The sequence below is a fragment of the Vidua macroura genome, chromosome 26, assembly GCF_024509145.1.
Source record: "Vidua macroura isolate BioBank_ID:100142 chromosome 26, ASM2450914v1, whole genome shotgun sequence".
In the NCBI taxonomy this organism is placed as follows: Eukaryota; Metazoa; Chordata; class Aves; order Passeriformes; family Viduidae; genus Vidua; species Vidua macroura.
In genome coordinates this window covers 5,901,842-5,929,029 of record NC_071596.1, presented here as the reverse complement: position 1 = coordinate 5,929,029, position 27,188 = coordinate 5,901,842, and the positions used below count along the sequence as shown (strand labels likewise).

Here is a 27,188-nt window from a genome sequence, read left to right as displayed (position 1 = left end):
AGCAGCCGGGCACAGGCAGCGCCCAGATTTTGGGAAGGAGGGGTTGGGATGACACCTCGCCATGGAATCTCAGCATTCCAGGTGCCTCCTCCCTCCCTCTCCCTCTTCCCCCCCGCCGGGCCGGCATCCGCCCGCGCTGGGATCGCGTCCCGGCGGGACCGGGCCGGGACAGCGGGGCCGGGATTTGGCCGCTGCTCCGGCCAAGGAACCCCCCCGGGGGCCCCCGCGCCCCCTTTGATCCCGCATCCAGCGAGAAGGGTGGAAAAAAGGGTGGAAAAATGCCGCGCCGGGGCCAGGGCGGCTTGGAGAAGGGAAATGTTGTCCCGGGTTTGGCCCCATAAACGCCGCCTGTTCCATTACAGCATCCGCGGCTGGGGCGGCGGGGAAGGAGCGGGGAGGGGGGGGGGGGAAAGGACACCCAAAAATAACCCCGCTGGGGACACCCAGGTGGCAGCAGGACGGAGCCACCCCGTCCCCCACCCCGCTGGGGTGGCGCGGGGGGTGCCCGGCCGGGGGCTCGGCACATCCCGGTGTCCCGGGGGGGCACCGGGCGGGTCCCCCCGCCCCGTCTGCCACGTCCCGCTGGCCGCGGGGAGCTGGCACCGCGCCCCCCCCGCCGCTGCCAGCCCGCCTGAGCCCGGCCCAAGGCAAACAGGAGCGGCCGGGACGGTGCTACCGAACGGGGGCAGGGGTTGGGGACAACGGGGGACAACGGGGGACGCGCGGGGGACACGCGGGGGACACGCGGGGGACACGCGGGGCTGGGCCCCCCGTCCCGGAGAAGCCCAGCAGCCAGGCGGGTGTACAGGAATTGTATATTTTGTAATAAATAATGTACAAATCCGCCCAAATCCGGGCCGGCGCGGTGGCCGAGGTGCCGCGGGGGTGGCACCGGCCCCCGGGTGGGGGGTGGCACCGCAGGGAGGGAGTTTCATCCGCGTTGTCCTTGGGGTTTCCTCCCAAAAAATCCCGGTTTTGCGGGGCTCGGGGGTGAAGCCAGCGCCGCCAGCTCCCGGCGCGGGCACACCGGGGCTCCGCCGGCGGCACGGGGCAAAGCACCGGGCGGGGACCCCCTTGCCATGCCCGCCCCTTCCCCGGCTTGCTCCCACCCCCTCTTTTATTCCTTTTTATTTCGATCCCGTCCGCGGCGCCTCCGGCACCGCCAGCGCGGGGCTGAGCACCAAGAGGAGGCAGCGACAGCACCGGGGGGGTGGCGGGACCCCCTCCCCACGTCCCCGCTGTCCCCTGAGCCCCGTCCCCCGCTCCGCGTGTCCCCCCGGTCCTCCGGGCGTTATAAATGAGCGCGGCCAAAAGCGACGGGGAAAGGGGGCGACAAAGCAGAGCCGGCGAGGGGACACGGAGGGGACTCAGGGCCGTCCCCGCGGCCGGCCCGGTCTCCGCTGGCTGCCGGGGGTCCGGCGGGTGGGCCCGGGGGCTCCGGAGGCGAAGTCCATCACCTCGGGGGGAGCGCGGCGCAGCTCGGGCCGCCCCATCTCCCTGCGGATCTCGGCCAGCGCCTCGGCCGGGGCGCTCAGCAGGCGCTGGAAGAAGCTCTCCCTGCCCGGCGGCCGCTCCTGGCACTCGAAGGTGACGGCCGTGCCCTCGCCCGCCCTCATCTCCCGCGAGAAGCCGTCCGAGGTGCCCGCGAAGCAGCGGCCGATGGCGATTTCCTTGGCCAGCCGCGGGTTCTGGTCCGTCACGGTGTAGATGCCGTAGTTGTGGCCCAGCGGGTCCAGCGGGGCCAGCATGGAGAAGGCCCCGGTGTGGTTGTTGTCGGCCAGCGGCGGGTGGCGGCTCAGGTAGTCCCGCAGGAGCCCGTTGATGGCCGTGCGGCGGCAGCTGCCCTGCGGCACGATGGACACCAGGGTTCTGTCCGCCAGGCTCTGGTCGAAGAGCATCCCGCCGCACTTGAACTCCACGCAGGCCCCCGAGGTGTTGTCCAGCAGCGGATCCCGCACGCTCCGGCTGTCCCGCAGCCCGTAGAGCTGGCCCCGGGTGCGGGGGTGGCTGCCCCCGACGTTCCGCGACCTCACCATGTACTCCTGCGGCCCCTCCAGCTGCACCTTGATGAAGCACGCCCGGAACTCCTGCGGGTTGGGCCACCACGCCAGGTAGTCGCCGGTCCAGGAGGTGACGTCGCTCTCCTTGAAGGGCACCACGTTGTACTCGTACTTGTCCACCTCCACGCGGTAGAAGCGCAGGTGGTTGGCGCTGACCGGCGCCTCCTCGCACTCCCGCAGGCTCCGGTAGGAGTAGACGGGGCCGTTGCTCTCGTCCACGTTGTTGGGGTCGGGTTTGGCCACGTTGATCTGGAACGCCGTCTTCTTCAGCGCCGCGTCCTCGTGGTCCGAGCGCCGGTAGCCCAGCTTGCCCAGGTAGGGCTGCGTCACCCCCACGGCGTTGGGGTTGAGCTTGGGGCTGGAGGCCACGGCTTCCAGCTCCTCGCCGCCCAGCGTGGCCGTGACCAGCGCCGCGTAGGCGTCGGGGCGCCGGGCGTCGCAGAAGGCGGGCAGGCAGGCGCCGTTGGGGCCGGTGACCACGCTGTCGAAGTGGCCCCAGGCCCGCGGGTTGCTGGGGAAGCCGGGCTGCGGCTCCAGGTTGATGAGGCTGACCACCACCCCTTCCAGCTGCTCGTAGGGGTTGAACTTCTCGTTGCTGTAGGCCCTGACCTTGACGAAGCAGCGGCGGTCCTCGGGCACGTCCAGGTTGAAGAGGCGCCGCTCGCGGATCTCCAGGTTGCCCACCAGGAAGGTCCTCTCCTCCCTCCTCCTCCGGCCGCCGCCGGCCGGCCGCAGCACGCCCTCCTCCTCCCACAGGCCGCTCTCGGGGTTCAAGGACCACAGCTTCATCTTCTGCAGGTGCTCGGGCATCCACACCTGCGCCGCGTCCATCCTCACCTGCACCGGCCCCGCCTGCAGCGCCGCGCCGCTGTCGCCCTCGCGGAAATCCACGGCGAACATGCCGTAGGTGCGCAGGGGGACGATCTCCCCCTCGGCGTCGGCGAAGCTCAGGTCGCTGGAGGCGGCGCTGGCCGTGCCCACGTCCCTGGGGTCCACGAAGGTGACGCTGGCCTTGACCGTGCCGTTGAAAACCTCCCCGGACGGCCGCAGGAAGGCTCCGGCCGGCAGCACCAGCTCCCCGACGGGCTCCCGGCCGCCGGCCTCGCCCAGGGGGATGGCGTTGCTCCGGCCGCCGTCCAGCTCCACCGGCTCCTTCTTGCGCAGCATCTTCACCTCCTGGTACACGGCTCCTCCGCGCCGGTCGAAGGGCAGCACCTTGACGGCGTCCACCAAGCGCTGCTGGCCGTCCACGAAGCGAGCGACCAGGCGCTGCGTGTCGGGCGGCACCTCGATGGTGAAGGAGCCCTGGTAGCCCGTGAAGCCCACCTTGCTGCCCCCCAGGAAGATGTGGCCGAAGCGCAGCGGCTCCCCGGTGTCGGCCGCCGTCACCCGGCCCTGCACCAGCGCCCGGGGCCGGGCGCAGGGCCCGCAGCCGCACTCGGCCACCACCTTGAGGGGCAGCACGGAGCCGGCGCACGGCACCTGCCGCAGCTCCATCCTCCGCACGCCGCAGCAGCGCCCCGACTCCCCCCCGCACCCCGAGGGCTCCGCGGGGCCGCCCGGGCACGGCGAGGCCGGGCAGCGCCCCACGTTGTAGTAGCGGGAGCCGCTGGCATCCTGCGGGCACTCGCTGGGCAGCTCCACCAGGCTGGGCTCCGGCTCGGCCCTGCAGCTCTGCTGGCCCTGGGCTGGGGGCACGGACGGGGTGTGGGGGGGGGAATCATTAGAGGGCTCGGCGGGGGTCTCGCCACCCCGGAGGAGCCCCCCCCGTGCTCGCTCACCCAGCACGGTGAGCTGTGCGGGCGCCGAGCGGATGGCGCCCGCCTCGGAGCTGGCTTTGCAGTGGTAGGTGCCAGCCTGCTCCGGTGCCAGCCCCCGCAGCGCCAGGCGGCCGCTGCTGCGCTGAGCGCTGCCCTCCAGCAGCGTCCCGTTGTGGTACCTGCGGCGACAGGCGACAGGCGACAGGCGACAGGCTCAGCGGGGACGCCGCCGCCGCCGCCCGTGCCCGTGCCCGCCGTGCCAGCTCACCAGTAATATTTCCGGGGCGCGGGGGTGCCCGAGGCTTTGCAGCAGAAGGTCACGTCCTGCCCGGCCTCCCGCACCCTGGCCGCGGGGTGCAGCACCATGTAGGGCTTCTCTGCAAAGGGCCGAGAGGGGCAGCGAGCCCATGGGCACCCCCGGCTCGCCCCCCGGACCTGCCCCCAGACCCTCGCCCCGCGCTTTCTCACCGAGCCGCCGCAGCTCCAGGTGCGCCACGGCCACGCCCGAGCCGTTGGTGACGATGGGTGCCAGCCCCGGGGCGAAGCCATCGCGGTGGGCGCTGAGGTTGGCGGCGGGGCCCGGGCAGAGCCCCGAGGCCGTGAAGCGCCCCTGGGCATCGCTGCGGGCCAGCAGCGCGGGCGGGCGGCCCTCCAGGTAGACGCGGGCGCCGGGCAGTGCCACCCCGCCCGCTGTCACCACCGTGCCCCGCAGCGTGTGCCCGGGGCAGCCCGCGGGGGGCTCGGAGCCCGCGGGCAGCGGGGGCACGGCGGAGGGGGCAGCGGGGGGGTCACCTGGGCACGGCGAGCGGGGACATTTCTGCGCCTCGGTGGCACGGCCGGGACACGGGGGGCTCTTGGCGCCCCGGCAGCTCCGGCGCCGGACGCGCGTCCCGGAGCGGCCGCAGCTGCGCGAGCAGGGACCCCAAGCGCCCCATTCCGTCCAGGTGGGCTCTGAGGGGACATTCCCGGTGGCAATCGGGTGCCCCCGAAGCCCCAGCTTGGGGTCGCCCCGTGCGGTCACCCCCGGGTCACAGCCGCGGCAGAGCAGCCAGAGGTGGGTGGCACCGGGTGGCACCGGGTGGCTTTTCACACCTGCTCCTGCTGTGGGGACTGAGACGGGGACTCGGGTCCTTGGGGACACCCCTGTCCTTGTCACACCCCAGTGCCACCCCACGGCCACCCCATGGCCACCTCCACCTCCTGCAGCGACTCCGCAGCCACCCCGTGTCCCCTCCTGGCAGCACCAGGGCACAGGTGGGTGGCACGGTGGGATTTGGGGGTCCCTACCTGCCACCCCCACCCCGTGTCGCCCCCCTGGCAGCCCCAGCGCACAGGTGGGTGGCACGGCGGGCTGGCGGTGCCTACCTGGGCAGGGCCCGGCGCTGCAGGGCCGGCGCTCGCTGGCCTCGCCCTGGCACCGGAGCTCCTTGAGCGGGGCCTGGGCGCGGGCGCTGCGGCAGCGCCGGGCGCGGCTCTGCGTGCCCCGGGTGCCGCAGGCGCTGCGCGAGCAGGGGCTCCAGGGCGACCAGTGCGACCAGTAAACGTCATCTGCGGGGACACTGGGAGTAACTGGGAGCGACTGGGAGGAACGAACTGGGAGCGCGCGCGGGCCGGAGACGGCAGCCAAGGGGTTAAAGGGGAAGCAAGGCCCCCGGTCCCGGCAGCCAAGGGGTTAAAGGCGCACGCACCGCCCCCATCTCGCAGCCCAGGGGGACACGGGGGGATTCAGGTGGGACCCGGGTGAGATATGGGTGGGACACAGCGGGGACACGGGTGAAATAGAGGTGGGACACAGGTGAGGTGAAGGTGGGACACGGGTGGGGTTCAGAGGAGATACAGGTGCGGCCCAGGTACCCCCAGCTGCCCCGCAGGTGCCCCATGTGCCCCCAGGTGCCCCCCAGGTACCCCCCAGGTGCCCCAGGTGAGTCAGGTGCCCCCAGGTGCCTTCAGATGCCCCAGGTGAGTCAGGTGCCCTCAGCTGCTCCCCAGGTGCCCCCCAGGCGCCCCCAGGTACCCCCCAGGTACCCCCCAGGTGCCCCCGGGTGCCTCAGGAGCCCCCAGGTACCTCCAGGTGCCCCCCAGGTGCCCTCAGGTACCCCCAGTTGCCCCAGGTACCCCCAGGTACCCCCAGCTGCCCCCAGGTACCCCCAGGTGCCCCCCAGGTGAGTCAGGTGCCCCCCAGGTACCCCCAGGTGCCCCCAGGTGCCCCCAGGTGCCCCGGGAGCCCCGGGCTCACCCCGCGGGCACAGGAAGCGCACGCGGTAGTTGGCGCAGGCCGTGCCCGGCGGCTGCTCCCGGGGCAGGCAGCGGAAGCCGCGCCCGGGGCTGGCCCGGAGCACCGGGCCCGGGGCCGCGGGCAGCGCCCGCTCGGAGCTGCGGGCCTGGATGGCCACGGGCCGGGCGCACGCCCGGGCACCGAAGCGCAGCCGGGTGGTCGCCAGGCTCTCGTGGCCACCGGCACCCCCCGGCTGGGCGATGTCGAACCACGAGGTCCACTGGGCACCTTCACCTGCGAGAGGGACAGCGGGGACAGCTGGGACAGGTGGGACAGATGGGACAGGTGGGACAGCGGGGACAGCTGGGACAGGTGGGGACAGCTGGGACAGGTGGGGACAGCGGGGACAACTGGGACAGGTGGGGACAGCTGGGACACATGGGGACAGGCTGGGGACAGATGGGACAGATGGGACAGATGGGACAGGTGGGACAGCTTGGGATTGCTGGGGACAGCTGGGGACAGGTGGGCATGGCTGGGGACAGCTTGGGGACAGCTTGGGATGGCTGGGGACAGCTGGGACAGGTGGGGATGGCTAAGGACAGCTTGGGATTGCTGGGGACAGCTTGGGGACACGGAGGGCAGAGGGTGTGGGCATTTTGTCACCACTGAGGGGCTGGTGGGGTGGGCATGGGCAGTGGGACACGGGGTGGGGGCTGTGGGGACATGGAGAGGGGACAGGGTGACCCCAGGGGACGCGGCAGGGCGGTCACCACCGAGGGTCGTGTGGGGGGTGGCACGAGGTGGGCGCTGCCCCCAGATCCGTGGGAATGCCACAGTGGTCGCCACCGGCGTCCCTTGGGGGTGGCACAGGGTGGGGACAGGCAGGGGACACGGTGGCCGCGGGGCCCTCGGGGTGGCCGCACCTGCCGTGCCCAGGTCCAGCTCGCCCAGGTCGGGCGTGGCCTTCCAGGGCTTCCCGGCCGTGCCAGCCTTGCCCGGCTCCGAGTCGTTCTCCAGCGGCTCTGGGGGGCGCAGAGGTGGCACTGCCACATCCCGGGCTCTGTCCCCAGCCGTGTCCCCGCGGGGGTGGGGACACCCTGCCCCGAGCCCCCCAGTCCCTGTCCCCAAGGCCGGGCTGGCGGTGCCACCGAGGGTGGGCTGCGGTGGCCTGGCAGCCAGGGGTGGCCCGGGGGGTGACCTGGGGGTGTCCCAGGGGGTGGCCCAGGGGGTGGCCCGGGGGGTGGCCCGGTGGTGGCCGAGGCTGGAGCCCACCCCACATCCCTGGGGAACGTTCCCAGCCGGCTCCCGGCTGTCCCGGGGGGCACAAGGGCACGAGCCCACATCCCCCACCACTGATGCCACCACCACGGTGGCACCGAGCCCCAGAGCGGGAGGGGACAGGAGTCTGGGGTGTCCCCACAGCTGTCCCCGTGTCCCGCAGGCTCCAGGGCCGGCTCTTCCCCCGGGATCCCGCAATTCCAGAGGGGACGGATGTGACACCTCTGTCCCCTGTCACCCGCGGGTGACACCCCTGGGTCACCTTGGGCACCCCACGGCCACCACCCCTCCTCCAGCAGCCACCCCATGGCGGGGGGACCGACCCTGCCACCCCCTGTCCCTGTCCCTGTCCCGTCCCTGTCCCTTCCCTGTCCCATCCCTGTCCCCGTCCCTGTCCCCATTCCTGTCCCTTCCCTTCCCTGTCCCTGTCCCAAAAACCCAAACCCCAACCCCAATTCCCAAACCCCAAACCCCAATTCCCAACTCCCAATTCCCAGTTCTGAAACCCTAAAAACCCCAAACCCCAAAAACCCCAAAAACCCCAAAAACCCCAAAAACCCCAAACCCCAACCCCAATTCCCAATTCCCAACTCCCAACTCCCAATTCCCAATTCCCAATTCCCAATTATCAAACCCTAAAAACCCCAAAACCCCAAACCCCAAAAACCCCAATTCCCAAAGCCTAAAAACCCCAAACCCCAATTCCCAAACCCCCAAAACCCCCAAAACCCCAATTCCCAAAACCCCAATCCCTTACCTGCTCCCAGCGCCAGCACCGCCAGCACCGCCAGCTGTGCCAGCAGCCGTGCCGGCCGTGCCAGCTGTGCCAGCTGTGCCAGCTGTGCCAGCCGTGCCAGCCGTGCCAGCCGTGCCATGGCTGCTCCGGGCGGCGACTGCGGGCGCTGCCGGGGCCGGCGCGGCTTTTATGGGGTCGGGTCCGGGCCGGGCCGGGCCGGGCGCGCTCCGGGAGCCGCGTCAGGAGCGGAGCCCTGCCCGGGGCAGCTCCGGCAGCTCCGCCGCTGTTTTTGTCCAGCTGCTAAAATTGGATGCGCCGGGGAATGCGGCGGGAGGGAGGGAAAAGTGGAAATGCGGGGGAAATGAAAATACGGGGAAATGAAAATACGGGGGGGATAAAACTATGGGGGAAATGAAAATACGGGGAAATGAAAATACGGGGGGGGATAAAACTATGGGGGAAATGAAAATGCGGGGGAAATAAAACTATGGGGAAAAGAAAAATACAGGAGAAATTAAAATACGGGGAAATAAAACTACAGGAAAAATAAAACTACGGGGAAGATAAAACTATAGGAAAAATAAAACTACGGGAAAAATAAAACTACAGGAAAAATAAAAATACGGGGAAAATAAAAATACGGGGAAAATAAAACTACAGGGAAAATAAAAATATGGGAAAAATAAAAACACGGGGAAAATAAAAATACGGAGGAAATAAAAATACGGGGAAAATAAAAACACGGGGAAAATAAAAATACGGGGGAAATAAAAACACGGGGAAAATAAAACTGCGGGAAAAGGGAACGGAAGGAGCTGAGGCCGCCCTGGAGGTGGCGGCGGCGCCCTTGGGGACACGGCGGTGACCAAGAGGTCACCAAGTGGGGACACCGCACGGGATGGGGGTGGCCAGGTGGGGGGAGGTTGGGGATGTCCCGAATTGTCCCAAATCCGCCCCCTCCAGTCCCATCCCCCTGCTCTGACCCAAATCTCTCACCGGGATCTGGGGGTTCGCCCTCTGCAAGGGGCGCTGAGGGGGGGGGTGGAGGGGACTGGGAGGAACTGGGATGGACTGGGATGGACTGGGAGCCACCCCAGCTCTCTCCCAAATTCCCCCAACTCCCCCCACACGCCTCATTTACCCCAAATCCACCAAAACCTGGCAATCCGCTCCGATTTGGGGGCACAGGGAAGGGCGGGAGGGGATTTGGGGCGAACGAGGAACCCCCGACCCAAAAACATCCCCAAAGCTCCCAAATCCGCCCCCAAATTCCCTCTCGGCCCCTTTTGACCCCAAATCCCACCCCCCCCCTCCCCGGGACCTGGGGATCCGCTCCGCTTTGGGGCGCCGGGGGGGTTTGGGATGAGCGGAAATCCCGGCGCATTCCCCGCATTCCGGCGCCTCCCGGGGCCGGGGCAGCTCCCGGGGCTCCGCCGGGGTCGCGGCCACCCCGCCCCTGCTGGGACACAGGGGACAGTCCCCAGGGGTGGCTCGTCACCCTTAGGGACATCCCCGTGGCGCGGGGGGCGGTCCCCGTGTCCCTTTCCCGGGTTTTTTTTTTTGGGGGGGGGGGATTTTTGGGGGGGTTTCAGCCCCGCGGGACCCCGGCAGTGCCCCCGGGGGGGGTGACAGGGGAGGTGACACCGCTCTGTCCCCAGCAGAGAGGTGGTGGCACTTGTCTCAGGACAAGTCCCCAACCCAAGCCAAGGCCACCAAGGTCCCCCCGTCCCCATCTCCAACCCGCCCCCGCCGAGGGGCCACCAGCGCTTTGGTTTTGGGGTCCCAGGGCCACCAGCACTTTATTTTGGGGGTCACAGGGCCAGCAGGGGTTCATTTGGGGTCCCAGGGCCACCAGCACTTTATTTTGGGGGTCACAGGGCCAGCAGGGGTTCATTTGGGGGTCCCAGGCCCCTCAGGGGTTTCTTTGGGGTCACAGGAGCACCCGGGATTTATTTGGGGTCACAGGGCCCCCAGGGGTTGATTTGGGGTCACCAGAGGTTTATTTGGGGCCACAGGGCCCCCACCAGGGGTTTGTTTGGTGTCCCAGGGTCCCCACCGGTTTATTTGGGGTCACAGGGACACCAGAGGTTTATTTGGGGTCACAGGGCCACCACCAGAGGTTTATTTGGGGTCACAAACCCACCAGGGCTTTATTTGGGGTCCCAGGACCCCCAGGGGTTGATTTGGAATCCCAGGGGTTGATTTGGGGTCCCCGGGGTTGATTTGGGGTCCCAGGAGTTCATTTGCACTCCCAGGGGTTGATTTGGGGTCACAGGGGTTGATTTGGGGTCACAGGGGTTGATTTGGGGTCCCCGGGTTGATCTGGGGTCCCCGGGTTGATTTGGGGTCCCCGGGGTTGATCTGGGGTCCCCGGGGTTGATTTGGGGTCACAGGGCCACCACGCAGTCGCTGCCCGGGTACTCCCGGGGGCTGATCCCGAATTTCCGCTGCAGCTCCTCGGGCACGAAGCGCCCGGCCAGGAAATGTCGCCGTCCCTGGAAGCGCCGCGCCACCTCCTTGGGGGCCGCCAGCGACACCAGCACGTCCGGGCTGATGTCACCGCTGCCACCCGCCCCGGCCACCCACCCTGCGGAGAGGGGACAGCGGTCACGGCGACACCGGGGGACAGGGGGACACCCGGGGACACCCGGGGACATGGAGAGGGGACAGCGGGGACACCCGGGGACACCCGGGGACATGGAGAGGGCACAGGGGGACACCAGGGGACATGGAGAGGGGACAGGGGGGACACCCGGGGACATGGAGAGGGGACAGCGGGGACACCCGGGGACACCCGGGGACATGGAGAGGGGACAGCGGGGACACCCGGGGACATGGAGAGGGGACAGAGGGACACCCGGGGACACCCGGGGACATGGAGAGGGCACAGGGGGACACCCGGGGACATGGAGAGGGGACAGCGGGGACAGCCGGGGACATGGAGAGGGGACACCCGGGGACATGGAGAGGGGACAGGGGGACACCCGGGGACAGAGGGAACCCCAAGGGACACAGCCCGCCCTGCGGACAGGGGACACGAGTGACACCAGGGGACACGGAGCGGGCAGTGGGGTCACGGACAGAGGACAGGCGTGACCCCAGGGGACACATGCCACCCGTGGGTGGCCCAGGGGTGGCCCGGGGGTCCCGCTGCTGCCGTGGAGGGTGACAGAGAGGGCACGGGGAGGGCACGGGGAGGGCACGGGGGGGTGGCACGGGAGGGGTTTGTCACCACCCTGGGTGGGGGGGGGGGGACACGGGTGATGACAATCCCAGACACGCGGCGGTTCGGGAATGTTCGGGAATGCCAGCTGGGAGTGACGTCATGTCTCGGGCCGGGCACTTTGTTATTCCCCCTGGATGTCCCCGCCCCCCCCAGGGCCACCGCGGGGCTCCGGGGTGACACCGCCACCCCAGCGCGGTGACAACGGCGTGGGGGGGGCCGGGGGGACACCGGGGGCACCTGAGGGGACACGGGCAGCACCTGAGGGGACACCGGGAACACCTGAGGGGACACCGGGAACACCTGAGGGGACACCGAGAGCACCCGAGGGGACACGGGGAACACCGAGGGGCACCGGGAACACCTGAGGGGACACGGGCAGCACCTGAGGGGACACGGGGAGCACCCTAGGGGACACCGGAAACACCCGAGGGGACACCGGGAGCACCTGAGGGGACACCGGGAGCACCTGAGGGGACACGGGGAACACCTGAGGGGACACGGGAGCACCTGAGGGGACACGGGCAGCACCTGAAGGGACACCGGGAACACCTGAGGGGACACGGGAGCACCTGAGGGGACACGGGCAGCACCTGAAGGGACACCGGGAACACCTGAGGGGACACCGAGAGCACCCGAGGGGACACGGGGAACACCGAGGGGCACCGGGAACACCTGAGGGGACACGGGCAGCACCTGAGGGGACACGGGAGAACCTGAGGGGACACCGGGAACACCTGAGGGGACACGGGGAACACCTGAGGGGACACGGGAGAACCTGAGGGGACACGGGCAGCACCTGAGGGGACACGGGAACACCTGAGGGGACATGGGGAACAACTGAGGGGACACGGGCAGCACCTGAGGGGACACGGGAACACCTGAGGGGACATGGGGAACAACTGAGGGGACACGGGAACACCTGAGGGGACACGGGGAACACCTGAGGGGACACGGGAACACCTGAGGGGACACGGGGAACACCTGAGGGGACACGGGGAACACCTGAGGGGACACCGGGAACAACTGAGGGGACACGGGCAGCACCTGAGGGGACACGGGAGAACCTGAGGGGACACCGGGAACACCTGAGGGGACACGGGAGAACCTGAGGGGACACGGGCAGCACCTGAGGGGACACGGGAACACCTGAGGGGACATGGGGAACAACTGAGGGGACACGGGCAGCACCTGAGGGGACACGGGAACACCTGAGGGGACATGGGGAACAACTGAGGGGACACGGGAACACCTGAGGGGACACGGGGAACACCTGAGGGGACACGGGGAACACCTGAGGGGACACCGGGAACAACTGAGGGGACACGGGCAGCACCTGAGGGGACACGGGCAGCACCTGAAGGGACATCCAGGCTGACGATGGGGATGCGGACGTGCCGGAGCGTGGCCAGGATGGCCGCGCACGGCTCTGTCCCCTCGGCCACCTCGGCCTCGGCTCCCAGCACCGCGTCCACCACGGCGTTGTAGGCGTCGTTGATGAGCTGCACCTGGAGGCGACAGCGACACCGGGGCTGTCCCCGCGCCACCTCTGCCGGGACAAACCCCCGGCGACGCCGCTCTGCTGCCAAAACAAATCCCCCCCCCCTCCCCTCCAGGCGGAGCGGCAGCGAGGGCGGCACCGCGGAGCCGAGCCCGGCACGCCGAGACGCGCGGCCCCGGCCAGGACAGCGATTTTTGGGTCAAATTCCTCCGTTCCCAGCGCTGGGAGATTCCAAAAATAACAGAGCCGGTGGCTGGAGGCAGCAGCCGCTGGATTTCATGGCATCCCCGGGATCCCGGCAGCGCCGGGACGGGGCGGGGAGGGGGGAAAGGGAGGGAAAAGGGGGAGAAAATCAGATCCGGGGGGTGCGGGGGGATTTGGGGGGTTCTGGGGTTCGGGGGGGGGGGAAAGGGAAGGGAAGTGGGGTAAACAGGGGGATTTTGGGGGGCGGGGAGGGGAAAAGAGAGAGGGGGAAGAGCGAAGGGAAAGAGGGATAAATCTGTGATACTGGGCAGGGGGATTTTAGGGTGTAAAGAGAAGGAAAAAAGGGAAAACCAGGGGGAATTTGGGGGTTCGGAGAGGGGAAAAGGGAAGGAGAAGAGGGATAACCAGGGGGAATTTGGGGGGCAGGGAGGGGGAAAAAGGGAAAGAGGGGTAACCGGGGGGGGATTGAGGGGATTTCAAGGGAGGGGAAAAGGGCAGGAGGAGGGGGATAAGCAGGGGGATTTCAAGGGAGGGGGAAAGGGGGGGGGTTAAGCAGGGGGATTTGGGGGGTCGGGCTCACCTCGGTGGGCAGGTAGGACAGGAAGGGGATGTCCATCTTCTCGCACTGCGTGGTGAAGTCGCGGTGCAGCGGGTCCGGGGAGCGCTTGGGGTAGAAGATGGTGGGCTCGTAATCCTGCGGGGACACGGGAGCGCTGCGGCCGGGAGGGCTCGGGAGGAAGGCCGGGGGCGAGGAGGAGGAGGAGGGCGGGGGGCGGAGGTACCCACAAAGCTGCGGAGGTGGCGGGCGCACACCAGCCCGATGGCCCCGTTCTGCGCCGGCCCGCACGCCACGAGCAGCGTGGGCTGCCTGCGCGGCAGCGACGGCAGCGGGAACGCCTGCGGGGACACCGCGGTGGCACTGTCACACGGTGGGGACACCGGGGGTGGCACTGTCACACGGCGGGGACAGGGGACACTGCGGTGGCACTGTCACACGGCGGGGACACCGGGGTGGCACTGTCACACGGTGGGGACACCGGGGTGGCACTGTCACACGGCGGGGACAGGGGACATGGCAGGGTGGCACTGTCACACGGCGGGGACAGGGGACACCGCGGTGGCACTGTCACACGGCGGGGACACCGCGGTGGCACTGTCACACGGCGGGGACAGGGGGACACCGCGGTGGCACTGTCACACGGCGGGGACAGGGGACATGGCAGGGTGGCACTGTCACACGGTGGGGACAGGGGGACATGGCAGGGTGGCACTGTCACACGGTGGGGACAGGGGGACATGGCAGGGTGGCACTGTCACACGGCGGGGACAGGGGGACATGGCAGGGTGGCACTGTCACACGGCAGGGACAGGGGACATGGCAGGGGTGGCACTGTCACACGGCTTCCAGGGACACGGCAGGGACAGGAGGACACAGGGATGGCCCGGTGTCACCCAGGGACATGGCAGGGGGCACAGGCTGAGGGGATGTGGGGATGTCACGGTGTCACTGTCACATGGCAGCCAGGGTGGGATGGAGGTGGCACATGGAGCAGGACAGGGATGGGATCCATGGCATGGCACAGCATGGCATGGCACAGCATGGCACAGCATGGCACAGCATGGCATGGCACGGCACGGCATCCAGAGCAGGACTTGGGTAGCACTCGGAGTGGCACGGAACAGGGGCCGTACTGGGATGAGGATGGTGCCCGCGGTGCGATGAAGACGATGCCCACAGTGGGATGAAGGTGATGCCAGCGGTGGGGTGAGGACGGTGCCCGCCCTGGGGCCAGGACGGTGCCCGTGGTGGGATCCCGAGGTGGGCTCAGGAAGATGGGCTGGGCTGGGCTGGGGAAGGTGCCCCGGTGGGGTCGGGGTGATGCCCACGGCAGGAGCAGGGAGATGCCCCGGCTGGGCCGGGGACGCTGCCCGGGCCAGGCCGTGCCCGCGGCCCCCCCCGTCCCGCCCGCTGCGCATTCCAGGATCCGCTGGGGGGGGCGGGAGGGAGGGAGGGAGGGAGGGAGGCTCTGTTTATCCACTGACGGATTTTTTCCTGCTCACGGATCCTGGCTCCGGGACCCGTCCCCAGCGCCCGGAGCGGGACTCGGCCCTGGTAGCCCGGCCCTGGCCCTGGCCCAGCGCTGGCCACGCCGCCGGGACCTCCCGGCACCGGGGACACGGCGGGGACACCCCGGCCGGCTGGGCGAGCCGGAGCTGGGGTGGCCCTGAGGAAGAGGAGGATGCGGAGCCCCAGGTGGGGTCAGGGATGCTGCAACAGCTCCAGCACCAAAACATTTCTGCTCCTCAGGCAGCCCTTGGAGCAGGGAAGGGCCGATGGAAAAGCTGAGGCGGGCGCGGAGCTCTCGGGCCCCAGACACAAAGCCGCCCTTGATGGACCCCTGGTCCTCCTCCTCCTCCTCCTCCTCCTCCTCCTCCTCCTCCTCCTCCTCCTCCTCCTCCTCCTCCTCCTCCTCCTCCTCCTCCTCCTCACACGCCGCACGAGCCCCGGGCGATCCCAGCAGCAGCGACATCGCCAGGGCACGGGGACACCTGGGCACGCCTGGGGACCCCCAGGGCCCCCGCCCCGACCCCCCCCATGGGCTGAGCAACCCCCTCCCCATGGGGACCCCAGCTCCGGAGCGGTGTCCCCAGCCCCTCGGGGTGTCCCCAGCCCCTCGGGGTGTCCCCAGCCCCTCGGGGTGTCCCCAGCCTCACCTTGGTGACAGCCACGGCGCAGGCGTGTCCCCAGATCTCGATCAGCTGCTGCCGCCCGAAGCGATAATCCTCCAGCAGCTCCTTCTCCATGGCCTCCGCCTCCGCCTGGCTGCCTTGGGGACAGTCACCGCTCAGGGCAGGGGGACAGAGCTGTCCCCACACCCCCGAGAGGATCCGGGACCCCGCTCCACCCCCGGGACGGGATTTTGGGACACGGGGCGAGAGCGCTGGGGGCTCGGGGTGGGCACCGCGGTGGGGACGGGCACGGATGGCACACGGATGGCACAGGGATGGCACACGGATGTCACACGGATGGCACACGGATGGCACACAGATGTCACACGGATGTCACACGGATGGCACACGGATGTCACACGGAGGGCACACGGATGTCACACGGATGTCGCACAGATGGCACACGGATGGCACACGGAGGGCACACGGATGGCACACGGAGGGCACACGGATGTCACACGGATGTCACACGGATGGCACACGGATGTCACACGGATGGCACACGGATGGCACACGGATGTCACACGGATGGCACACGGATGGCACACAGATGTCACACGGATGTCGCACAGATGGCACACGGATGGCACACGGATGTCACACGGATGTCACACGGATGTCACACGGATGGCACACGGAGGGCACACGGATGGCACACGGATGTCGCACAGATGGCACACGGAGGGCACACGGATGTCACACGGATGGCACACGGATGTCACACGGATGTCACACGGATGTCACACGGATGTCACACGGATGGCACACGGATGTCGCACAGATGGCACACGGATGGCACACGGATGGCACACGGAGGGGACCGTGAGCCCAGGGGCCGCGGCGGGAGCGGCGCTCGGCCGAGCTGGCGGCGGCCCCGGTTCCCCGGTTACATAAAAGCGAACAAAGCCGCGGTTGTTCCGCCGCCGCCGAGCCCGGAGCTGGCAGCGCCCAGCGCGACAATAATTGCTCACATCTGTTGGCTTCACCTGCGCGGGCGGAGCGGCCTGGGCCGCCTCCAGCGGCCGCCGGGCGCGAACCCGAGCCCCGCCGGGACGGGATGCCGGCGGTACCGGGGGAACCGAGCGGAGCTGGGGGGGATCCAGACCCCGCCGCATCCCGGGTTGGGGGGAACCGCTCAGAGCCAGCCCCGGGAGGGGAGCCGGCACCGCCACGGGCAGCTGAGGGGGCCCGGGTTGGGGTCCCGGGTTGGGGTCCCTGTCTGCAGGGTGGTCCCACCCCATCCAGGCTGTCCCCAGGGACCAGGCAGAGAGACCCCAGACCAGGCAGAGCCCAAAAAATCCCTTGGTCATTCCAGCAGGGCCCCAGCAAGCTCCTGGTTCCCCCATTCCCACCTCCCATCCCTTGGCTGTCCTGATAAACCTGCCAGGAAAACTTCATCCCGTCCTGTCCCATCTTCCCATCCCATCCCATCCCATCCCATCCCATCCCATCCCATCCCATCCCAGCCCATGCCATCCCAGTCCCCAATCCTTTGGTGCCCTCTAGTGAGTCCCAGCCCCGTCCCAGCCCCACACGGGGGGTCCTGGGGACAAAGCCGGGGGGGAGAAGGGGTGCGAAGGGACCGAGCGGTGCCCGGAGCCCCTCCCGTGGCCAGCGGGGGTGGCCGGGGGTGGCCGGGCCCAGCTGTGTTGTCCCTCGCCCAACAAAAGCCACGTGTCTGCCGCAGTTCCCCGCGTCCGTTCCCGGAGAGCATTGTCCCTAATCGCTGCTGGCAGGGACACTCCTGGCCCGGCTCCGCGGGGCTGGCACCGGCCCCGGGCGGGGGGACACAGCCGGGGGCTCCCCGGGAGCTGCGGCCCCACCCCCGGAACGCATCCCAGCCCCGCATCCCCGACCCACACCCCGGTTCACACCCCATCCTATCCCAGTCCCGTATCCCGGTCCCACATCCCAGCCCCGCATCCCCGACCCACACCCCGGTCCCACACCCCATCCTATCCCAGTTCCGTATCCCAGTCCCACACCCCGTCCCGTATCCCGGTCCCACATCCCAGTCCCATCCCAGTTCCGTATCCCAGTTCCACACCCCAGTCCCACACCCCAGTCCCATCCCAGTTCCGTATCCCAGTTCCACATCCCAGTCCCACACCCCAGTCCCACACCCCAGTCCCATCCCAGTTCCGTATCCCAGTTCCACATCCCAGTCCCACACCCCAGTCCCACACCCCAGTCCCATCCCAGTTCCGTATCCCGGTCCCATTCCCCGTTCCCGTTCCATCGCTCACTCCCGGCACAGCCCGGCCGTGGGACCCTCCCGTCCCCGCCGCGTGTCCCCGCTGTCCCCGCCGCGTGTCCCGCTCTCCCCCGTGTCCCGCTGTCCCCGCTGCCCCCGGTGCCCATCCCGGGTCCCGCGGGTCCCCGCGCTCCTCTCCCGCCGCCTCCCGGAGCATCCCCGCCGCAGCCATGGAGACCCGGGATGCGGTTGCTCCGGCAACGGCGGCTCCGTGGGTACCGACCCCCCCGCACCCCCGGCCCCAGGGGACACCCGTGGGGACCGGGACCGCGCCCGGGGGTCCCGCGGGCAGCGCGCGGGGGCTGGCACCGAGCCGGGGCAGCTCCCGGGGCAGCGGGGAGGTCCCGTTCCAGCCCCGCGGGGTCCCGGCACCGGGGAACGGGGCCCGTCCCGGGGCAGCCCCGGCTGAGCGGCACCGCCCGGTGCTGCCGGTGCTGCCGGGGGTGTCCTCGGGGGGACCCCCGGGCTCACCTGAGGTAGCGGGGCGGCTCCCGGGGGGCGCAGGGCGCGGAGCTCATGGCGGGGAGCGGGACGGGAGCGGCGGCGGAACGGAGCTCGGCAGGAGCGGACCCGGCGGGAGCTGCACGGAGCCTCCGTCCGCGGCTGGACCGGATCCGCCGGGATCTCCGCAGCCCCTCCGGTCGGACCGGACCCGGCGGCTCCCGCTGCTCCGGATCCCCCGGGAATGCCGAGGATGCTCCGGCCGGACCGGATCCCCCGGGAATGCCGAGGATGCTCCGGCCGGACCGGATCCCCCGGGAATGCCGAGGATGCTCCGGCCGGAGCGGGGCCGCGCTCGGCGGTGCCGCCCGGGGGGAGGCGGCTCCGGTGCTCCCGCCCCGCTGCCGGTCCGGCCCCGCGGCCGGGAACGCCGCCCGTGGCTCCCACCCCGGGAATTCAAACCGCGCTGGGATTCTGGTGTGAAACCCGCCCAGATCGGGGCTTTTCCAGCGGGATCCGCAGCCCTGGGAGCGGGGGGACACGGCCCCTCCTCCATCCCAAATTCCCAGGAAGATCCCCCGGGAGCTGCCGAATTCCAAGGGGAGAGAGGAGACAGAGGGGTGTCCGGGAGCCACGTGGCTCCCAATCCCAAAGGGGGGATCCCAATCCCAAAGGGGGGATCCCAATCCCAAAAGGAGATTCCAATCCCCAAAGGTGGATCCCAATCCCAAAAGGAGATCTCCAATCCCCAAAGGGGAGATCCCAATCCCAAAGGGGGATCCCAATCCCAAAAGGAGCTCGTGATCCCAAAGGAGGGGATCCCAATCCTAACGGAGATCTCCAATCCCCAAAGGGGGATCCCAATCCTAACGGAGATCTCCAATCCCCAAAGGGGGATCCCAATCCCAAAAGGAGCTCGCGATCCCAAAGGAGGGGATCTCCAATCCCCAAAGGCAGATTCCAATTCCCAGGGGCGGTTCCCAACCGCCCAATAAATAAACCGATGCTTTATTTATTCATTTATTAATTCATTTATTAATTATTAATGAACAGGAGTCAGAACAAGCTCGGGATGGGGGAAACAGCCTGGAGAGCGACAGGAGAAGGGAGGGAAGTTGGGGAAGGCAGTGGGAAGGGCTGGGAAAGGCAGGGTTTGAGGTTTGGGGGTTTGGGGTTGGGTTTGGGGTTTGGGGTTGGGTTTGGGGTTGGGTTTTGGGTTTGGGGTTGGGTTTGGGGTTTGGGGTCAGACGTAGTTCTGCAGCCCGAACTTCTCGCGCTCCAGCTCCTCCCGGGGCCGCAGGAAGTAGAGCTCCTCCAGCGTGGGGGGCACCCAGCGCTCCGTGTGGAAACGGGACTCGCCCACCTGGAACGGCAGGAATTGTGTCAGGAATTGTGTCAGGAACTGTGCTGGGAACTGTGCAGGGAATCGCTGGGAATTGTGCCAGGAATTGTGCTGGGAATTGACAGGAATTGTGCAGGGAATCACCGGGAATTGTGTCAGGAATTGTGCCAGGAATTGTGCTGGGAATTGTGTCGGGAATTGTGCTGGGAATCGCTGGGAATTGTGTCAGGAATTGTGCTGGGAACCACTGGGAACTGTGCTGGGAACTGTGCAGGGAATCACGGGGAATTGTGCCAGGAATTGTGTCGGGAATTGTGCAGGGAATTGTGCTGGGAATTGCGCTGGGAATCGCGGGAGGAGCTGCCCCAGGGCGGGGTCTGGCAGCTCCCGGAGCCGATGAGGGGAGGGCGGCACCGAGGGACTCTGAAGCCCACGGGACCCCAAAGGCCACGGGACCCCAAAGGCCACGGGACCCCAAAGCGAGGGGCAGCCCCCCCACCCCCCCGGGAATCCCGAACCTTCCAGCCCGGAACGTCCCGCATGATCTTGGCCTCCTCCTCCAGGTTCTCCCGCAGCATCCGGAGAGTTCTGCGGGACAGAGGGCACGGGAAGGGACCCCAAAGGGATCCCCATCCCAAAGGGATCCCCATCCCAAAGGGACCCCATCCCAAAGGGATCCCCATCCCAAAGGGATCCCCATCCCAAAGGGACCCCATCCCAAAGGGATCCCCATCCCAAAGGGACCCCATCCCAAAGGAACCCCATCCCAAAGGAACCCCATCCCAAAGGGATCCCATCCCAAAGGGATCCCCATCCCAAAGGGGGATTCCCAGGTCCCAGGGGGGACATTCCCAGTCCCAAAGCAGGGATCTCAGTCCCCAAAGTTGGGTTCCCAATCCCAAAGGACATTCCCAATCCCATAAAGGACGTTCCCAATCCCATAAAGGACGTTCCCAATCCCAAAGGGAAGTTCCCAATCCCAAAGGGACATTCCCAATCCCATAAAGGCCGTTCCCAATCCCAAAGCTGGGTTCCCAATCCCATAAAGGACGTTCCCAATCCCACAAAGGACGTTCCCAATCCCACAGAGGACGTTCCCAATCCCATAAAGGACGTTCCCAATCCCATAAAGGACGTTCCCAATCCCACAAAGGACGTTCCCAATCCCAAAGGACGTTCCCAATCCCAAAGGCGTTCCCAATCCCACAGAGGACGTTCCCGATCCCAAAGTCGGGCTCCCCCCGTACCTGCGGTCCGACTCCGCCTGCAGCAGCGGCATCAGCGCGATGCGAGCCTCCAGCTCCTCGATCAGCAACCGCCTGCAGGGACACGCACGGGGCACTGGGGGCACTGGGAGGGACTGGGAGCGACTGGGAGCGACTGGGAGGGACTGGGGGCACTGAGGGAACAGGGCACTGGGAGCGACTGGGGGCACTGGGAGCGACTGGGGGCACTAGGAACAGGAATGGGGCACTGGGAACAGGAATGGGGCACTGGGGGCGACTGGGAGCGACTGGGGGCACTGGGAGCAACTGGGAGCGACTGGGAGCGACTGGGGGCACTGGGAGGGACTGGGAGCGACTGGGAGCACTGGGGGCACTGGGAGGGACTGGGAGCGACTGGGGGCACTGGGAGGGACTGGGGGCACCGAGGGAACAGGGCACTGGGAGTGACTGGGGGCACTGGGAACGGGGCACTGCAGGGACTGGGAGCGACTGGGAAAGGGGCACTTGGAACAGGAATGGGGCACTGGGAACAGGAATGGGGCGCTGGGAACGGGAATGGGGCACTGGGAACGGGAATGGGGCGCTGGGAACGGGAATGGGGCACTGGGAACGGGAATGGGGCACTGGGAACGGGAATGGGGCACGGGGAACGGGGCACTGAGGGGTCCCTGGGGGCTCCCGGGGGTCCCGGGAGGGGAAAGCCCGTCCCGGGGCCAGAGGCGCCGGGAGCCCGGGGAGCGCCGGCACAGCCGGGCTGGGGCCGGGGCTGCCCGCGGGGGGCTCGCAGCCTCACCTGCGCTCGCGGTTCCACCTGATGAGGGTGTAGTAGCCCAGCAGGAGGCTCCCGATGCCGAGCGCGAACAGGCTGTACCCTGAGGGCCGTGAGGGCCGTGAGGGGAGCGGGGCGCGCTCAGCGCGGAGAGGCCGCACGGCGCCGCTCCTTCCCCCGCCGCCCCTCCGCGGCGCCTCCGCGGCTCCCCCCGGGCTCACCTGAGAGGCCGCGGCGCGGGAGGTGCCGCTTGTAGTCGATGGGGCCGTACCCGCCCGGCGGGGCCATGTCCTGCTTCACCTTCGGCGCCGCCATTGCGGCGCTGCTCGGTGACGTCACCGCGGCGCGCCGCGCCGCGCCGCCCAGTTCCCGCGCGCGGGAAACTCACGTGGTGCAGCCACGTGAGCGGTGGGGCCGCCGCTTAAAGGGGCAACGCGCGCTTAAAAGGGCGATGGCACATCAATTGCTTGGGATCGTCCTCCCACCCGGAGGGATCCTCGGATTCCTCGGGATCGTCCTGCCTCCCAAGGGGATCCTCGGATTCCTCGGGATCGTCCTGCCTCCCAAGGGGATCCTCGGATTCCTCGGGATCGTCCTCCCACCCGGAGGGATCCTCGGATTCCTCGGGATCCTCCTCCCACCCAGAGGGATCCTCGGATTCCTCGGGATCGTCCTCCCACCCAGAGGGATCCTCGGATTCCTTGGGATCGTCCTCCCTTGCAACGGGATCCTCGGATTCCTTGGGATCATCCTCCCACCCAAGGGGATCCTCGGATTCCTCGGGATCCTCTTCCCCTCAGATAAGATCCATCAATTCCTTGGGATCATCTTCCAATCCAAAGGGATCCTTCCATTTTCTGGGATCGTCCTCTCATCCAATGGGATCCTTTGTTTCCTTGGGATCATCTTCACACCTAATGGGATCCATCGTTTTGTGGGATCACCCTCCCATCCCAAGGGCTCCATCAATTCCTTGGGATCATCTCCCCTCACATGGGATCCACTCCCGACATTCCCCGGCAATCCCACAGGGAAATCGGGCTGGAAAACCCTGAACATCCGGAATTTTCCCGGAATTTTCCAAGCCAGGCTTCACCCGCAGCGGGATCCATTCCCTGATCCCCTCTTTCCCCAATCCCAGAGCGCGGCCGTGACTCCACCGGTGACCAGGAATTCGGGACAATTCCATGGGAATTTGGGACAATTCCATGGAATTCCCGCGTGGCTGTGGCTCTTCCCAGGCTCCGTGAATTTGGATTTTACCCGGAATTGGGGGGAAAATCCATCTGGGAATGTCCTTGGCCCGTTCTCCTTCCAGAGGGAAAGGATCCAACGGCTCCGTGAGTTTTCCTGGAATGCTCGGGTGGAATCCACGGGCGCTGGAGCAGGAATTCCAGCTGGGAATGAAGAAGGGTGGATGGATTTATGGATTTGCTCGGTCGGAATGCCGCGATGCGCCACTGAAGATGCTCCATCCATGAAATTCCACAGAAATCCACAAAAATCCCGGAATTTTGCCGCCCCCTTTTCCCATCCTCTCGTCTTCCCAGGTTTTTTTTTGGGAATAATCCTCAGGAGATCCATCCCAACCCCAAAATTCCTGGGAATATGAGGCAGATCCAGGAGTTTCTCCATTTATTGTCATTCCAATTCCACCCCCCCCAATTAATTATTAATTATTGATTAATTATTGATTAATTATCGATTCTGGATCCTTCCACCGGCGGGATTAGTGAGAATTATTAAATTTTGGGATTTATTCCGGAATATTTTGGGTCCCAACAAATCCAAGGAATAAAAACCCCAGCCTGTTCTCCCTCCTTCCTGAAGGAGAGGGAAAAATGAGACAAATTTGGGTTTTCCCCCAAAATCTCCCAGAATTTCCTCCATTTCACCCCTTCCTGCAGCCTGAATTCCCAGCTTTCCATCTGGGATTCAACTTTGGGAATTCAATTCCAATTCTTCCCTCCCCAAAAAATGGGATAATTGCCTGGGAGAATCCAGAGGTAAAGGAAGAATTCCCAAAATGAGGATAAAAATAGACATGGAATAAAACCCCATCCCGAATCCGCTGGAATTTTGGATTTCCTTTGTTTTCCTCAGGAATGGCAGGCACAGGAATCCCTGGGATATAAAAAATCCAGGAATTCACCTTTTTTCCAAGCTGGGAACGCCGAGGAAGAAGAGCCTTGGATAAAAAAAAAAATAATTCCAACCCCTTTTTTTTTTTTTTTTTTTCCCCTCCCACGGCGAAATTCCAAATCCCAAATTCATTGGGAACAAAATCCAAGAAAAACCACACGGCTCCCCAGTTCCACCGCGGGAATTCTCCCATGAAAATCCGGGATCTTTTTATTTCACAAGTCGCTAAAATCTAAAGTACAACGGCGCTTCCTCGTTCCCCGCGGTGTCCCAGAAAATCCCGAAATCCCGGCGGCTCCGAGCGGGAATTTTATGGCTTTAGGGACCCCCTGGATCCGGAGCCCCCCGGAGCAGCTCATGCAGCGAAGCTCGGGAAGAGCGGGAAGAGCAGGAAACGGGATCCAGGATCCCGAGGGATCTTTGGGAATCGAAGGGTTGGGCGGCGTTCCCATGGATCCAGGAGATCTCTGGGATCTGGGAATTCCAAAGGGGGATCCAAGAGATCTCTGGGATTTGGGAATTCCAAAGGGGGATCCAGGAGATCTCTGGGATCTGGGAATTCCAAAGGGGGATCCAAGAGATCTCTGGGATTTGGGAATTCCAAAGGGGGATCCAAGAGATCTCCAGGATTCCAGAATTCCAAAAGCCTCAAGGATTTGGAAATCCCAAAGGGGATCCAAGAGATCTCTGGGATCTGGGAATTCCAAAGGGGGATCCAAGAGATCTCTGGGATTTGGGAATTCCAAAGGGGGATCCAAGAGATCTCTGGGATTTGGGAATTCCAAAGGGGGATCCAAGAGATCTCTGGGATTTGGGAATTCCAAAGGGGGATCCAAGAGATCTCTGGGATTTGGGAATTCCAAAGGGGGATCCAAGAGATCTCTGGGATTTGGGAATTCCAAAGGGGGATCCAAGAGATCTCTGGGATTTGGGAATTCCAAAGGGGGATCCAAGAGATCTCTGGGATTCAGGAATTCCAAAGGGGGATCCAAGAGATCTCTGGGATTTGGGAATTCCAAAGGGGGATCCAAGAGCTCTCAGGGATTCAGGAATTCCAAAGGGGATTCAGGGGCCTCGGGGATTCCGGAATTCCAAAAGCCTCAAGGATTTGGGAATCCCCAAGGTCTCAGGATTCCGGAGCCCCAAGGGATTTGGGAATCCCAAAAGGGATCCAGCAGCAGGAATAAACCCAGAATTTGTTCCCAAATTCCCCCCTCCTCCACCATTCCCAAACATTTCCTCTCCAGGGCAGAATTCCACGATGGGAATTTTCCGTTTAGTTGAGATTTTTTTTTCCCCCCGTTTTTCCCATTTTTTTGTGGGGCTTTTTCCTGGAAAAAGGAGACCGGGAAGAGGTTTGGAAAATCTGTATTGAAGAGTTGGAACAACTTTGAACCTGAACCATCCCAATCCCAAAAAATCCCCACCGGAACACGGAACTGGGGCTGCCAAGGAAAAACCATCCCGGCGTTCCAACACGGAATCTTTTCCCAGATTGATCCCAAATTTGGCAGAAACGTGGATGGAATAAAACAAACCCTCCGAATTCCCGGCAGCATTCCAGGAACATTCTGGAAAAACCACATCAGAAACGGGCTGGATCCCAGGAGCCGCGTTCCGGGCGGGAATTTGGAGTTTCAGCCCCACCCCATAAAATATTTTGGATTTTCAGCCTCATTCCAGGTGGGAATTTGGACTTTCAGCCCCACCCCATAAAATATTTTGGTTTTCCAGCCTCATTCCAGGTGGGAATTTGGAGTTTCAGCCCCATCCCATAAAATATTTTGGTTTTCCAGCCCCAGTCCATGCTGGATTTTCCCTCCCTTTCCAAATAAATCTTCCCCCCCCATCCCCTAAATCTTTTTTTTTTGGGGATTTTCCCTGAATTATCCATCCAAAAAAAAATCAGGATGGAATATTTGGAAGTCTGGACACAGAGACTTGTTCGGATTTTTAATTCCAAATCCTTCAATTCCAGCATTCCCGATGATTTTAACGACCCAGAGTTGGCTGAAATTCCAATTTCCAAGGGAATTCTGCTGGGATCCAGAAAGTTTTGACGTCGTTTTTATCCCACGGAATCCTTCTGTGACTCTTCCATTCCCTGGTTTTTTTTTTCAGGAATCATCCAAACACTGGGAATAAACGAACCAGGTTTCCCCCCCACCTCAAAAAAAAAAAAAAATTGGATTTTAATTGGAGGAATTTTGTTGGGATTTTTTTTTGGGAATAAATGAACTTTCTCCAAACGTTGGCATCCATGAGGAAAAAAACCAGGAGAGAAAAATCCCCCCGAACCAACCCCAAAAAATTCCAGGTGGGACAGGAGCGGCAACTTTTCCATAAAATCCAATGGAATTGAAGGAATTCCACGTCATCCCTCTGGCAGCATCTCCCAATCCAAGCTCGGAAGGAAAAGAAAACTCCAAATTCCAAAATTCCAACCCAATTCCCACATCTGAGCTCTTCACATCCCTACGGAAAACACCCCAAAATCCGCGTCCGGGTGGGAATTCCGGGGGTTTTTATCCAACCAATCCCAGTTTGGAAAACAAGGGGTTTTTGTTTTTTTTCCTAAACTAAATCCCTAAATATGGAAACGCCGGGAAAAGTGGGAAAAGGGAGGGGTTTTGTCACTCGGATCCGAGGGGGATGATCCCGAAGGAATTCTTGGCTTCAGCGATTCCTAAGAAAATAAATCCGGATTTTCCTGAATTTCCCCTCACACACTTTTTTTTTTTTTTAATATATATAGATCTCTAAATTATATATATTTATACTTTCCCCAAGAAAATTCCCCAAATTTCCCAAAGAATTCTCCTCACTGGAATAAGGCCTGGAATTCTGCCCCTTGGATTCGTCTGGAATTCGGGAAGAAGCCCAAGGAAAAAGAGGATGAGAAACCAAAAATGAAACCAAACTGGCCCTGGATGGATTTTGGGTTGAACCTCTGGAATTCCCAAAAAAACGATGGAAAACTCCATCCCAAATGGATACAGGAGCATGCTTGGGATGCCTGGAAGAACTCGAACCACAGAGGGAAGGATTGGGAACGGCCGGAATTCCCGGTGGGAATCGGGAATGGCTCCCAACCCTCCCTGCCTGCATCAGCTTCTGGAATTCCTATACATTTTGGAATAATATCCCTCAAAACAACAACAGAAAAGGAAAAAAAAAAAAAACAAAAAAACAAAACAACCCAACCCAACCAACCCTCCCAAAGGAAAAAAAATTCCCAAAAAGTTTCGCTTTGGAGTCTCTGGGAACGTCGGGAAGGCCCAAAATTCACGGGGGTGAGAAAGAA

General features: G+C 64.8%; 3 protein-coding genes across 4 annotated transcripts; all 3 read right to left on the bottom strand.

Moving 5' to 3' along the window:
- Positions 1–1,326: 1,326 nt before the first annotated feature.
- Positions 1,327–8,191, bottom strand: CILP2 (cartilage intermediate layer protein 2). Its single transcript, XM_053999117.1, has 8 exons — positions 8,074–8,191; positions 6,962–7,081; positions 6,057–6,329; positions 5,186–5,368; positions 4,289–4,771; positions 4,089–4,197; positions 3,842–3,999; positions 1,327–3,748 (listed from the first exon to the last, which is right to left on the bottom strand). The coding sequence occupies exons 1-8, from the start codon at positions 8,189–8,191 to the stop codon at positions 1,368–1,370; spliced, it is 3,825 nt and encodes a 1,274-aa protein (XP_053855092.1). The 3' UTR covers positions 1,327–1,367.
- Positions 8,192–10,422: 2,231 nt separating this feature from the next.
- Positions 10,423–18,760, bottom strand: YJEFN3 (YjeF N-terminal domain containing 3). 2 transcript variants are annotated; one of them, XM_053999511.1, is made up of 6 exons: positions 18,436–18,760; positions 15,696–15,808; positions 13,767–13,877; positions 13,561–13,674; positions 12,633–12,783; positions 10,423–10,639 (listed from the first exon to the last, which is right to left on the bottom strand). In XM_053999511.1, exons 2-6 carry the CDS (start codon positions 15,783–15,785, stop codon positions 10,440–10,442), a joined length of 666 nt encoding a protein of 221 aa, XP_053855486.1. In that variant the 5' UTR covers positions 15,786–15,808; positions 18,436–18,760; the 3' UTR covers positions 10,423–10,439. The 2 variants fall into 2 exon arrangements, with proteins under 2 accessions (XP_053855486.1, XP_053855485.1); XM_053999510.1 differs by having other exon boundaries at positions 15,696–15,804.
- A 652-nt stretch (positions 18,761–19,412) lies between these two features.
- On the bottom strand, positions 19,413–22,101 carry NDUFA13 (NADH:ubiquinone oxidoreductase subunit A13). The gene is made up of 5 exons (XM_053999544.1): positions 21,964–22,101; positions 21,767–21,845; positions 20,995–21,066; positions 20,266–20,335; positions 19,413–19,768 (listed from the first exon to the last, which is right to left on the bottom strand). Exons 1-5 carry the CDS (start codon positions 22,055–22,057, stop codon positions 19,649–19,651), a joined length of 435 nt encoding a protein of 144 aa, XP_053855519.1. The 5' UTR covers positions 22,058–22,101; the 3' UTR covers positions 19,413–19,648.
- Between the last annotated feature and the right edge of the window lie 5,087 nt (positions 22,102–27,188).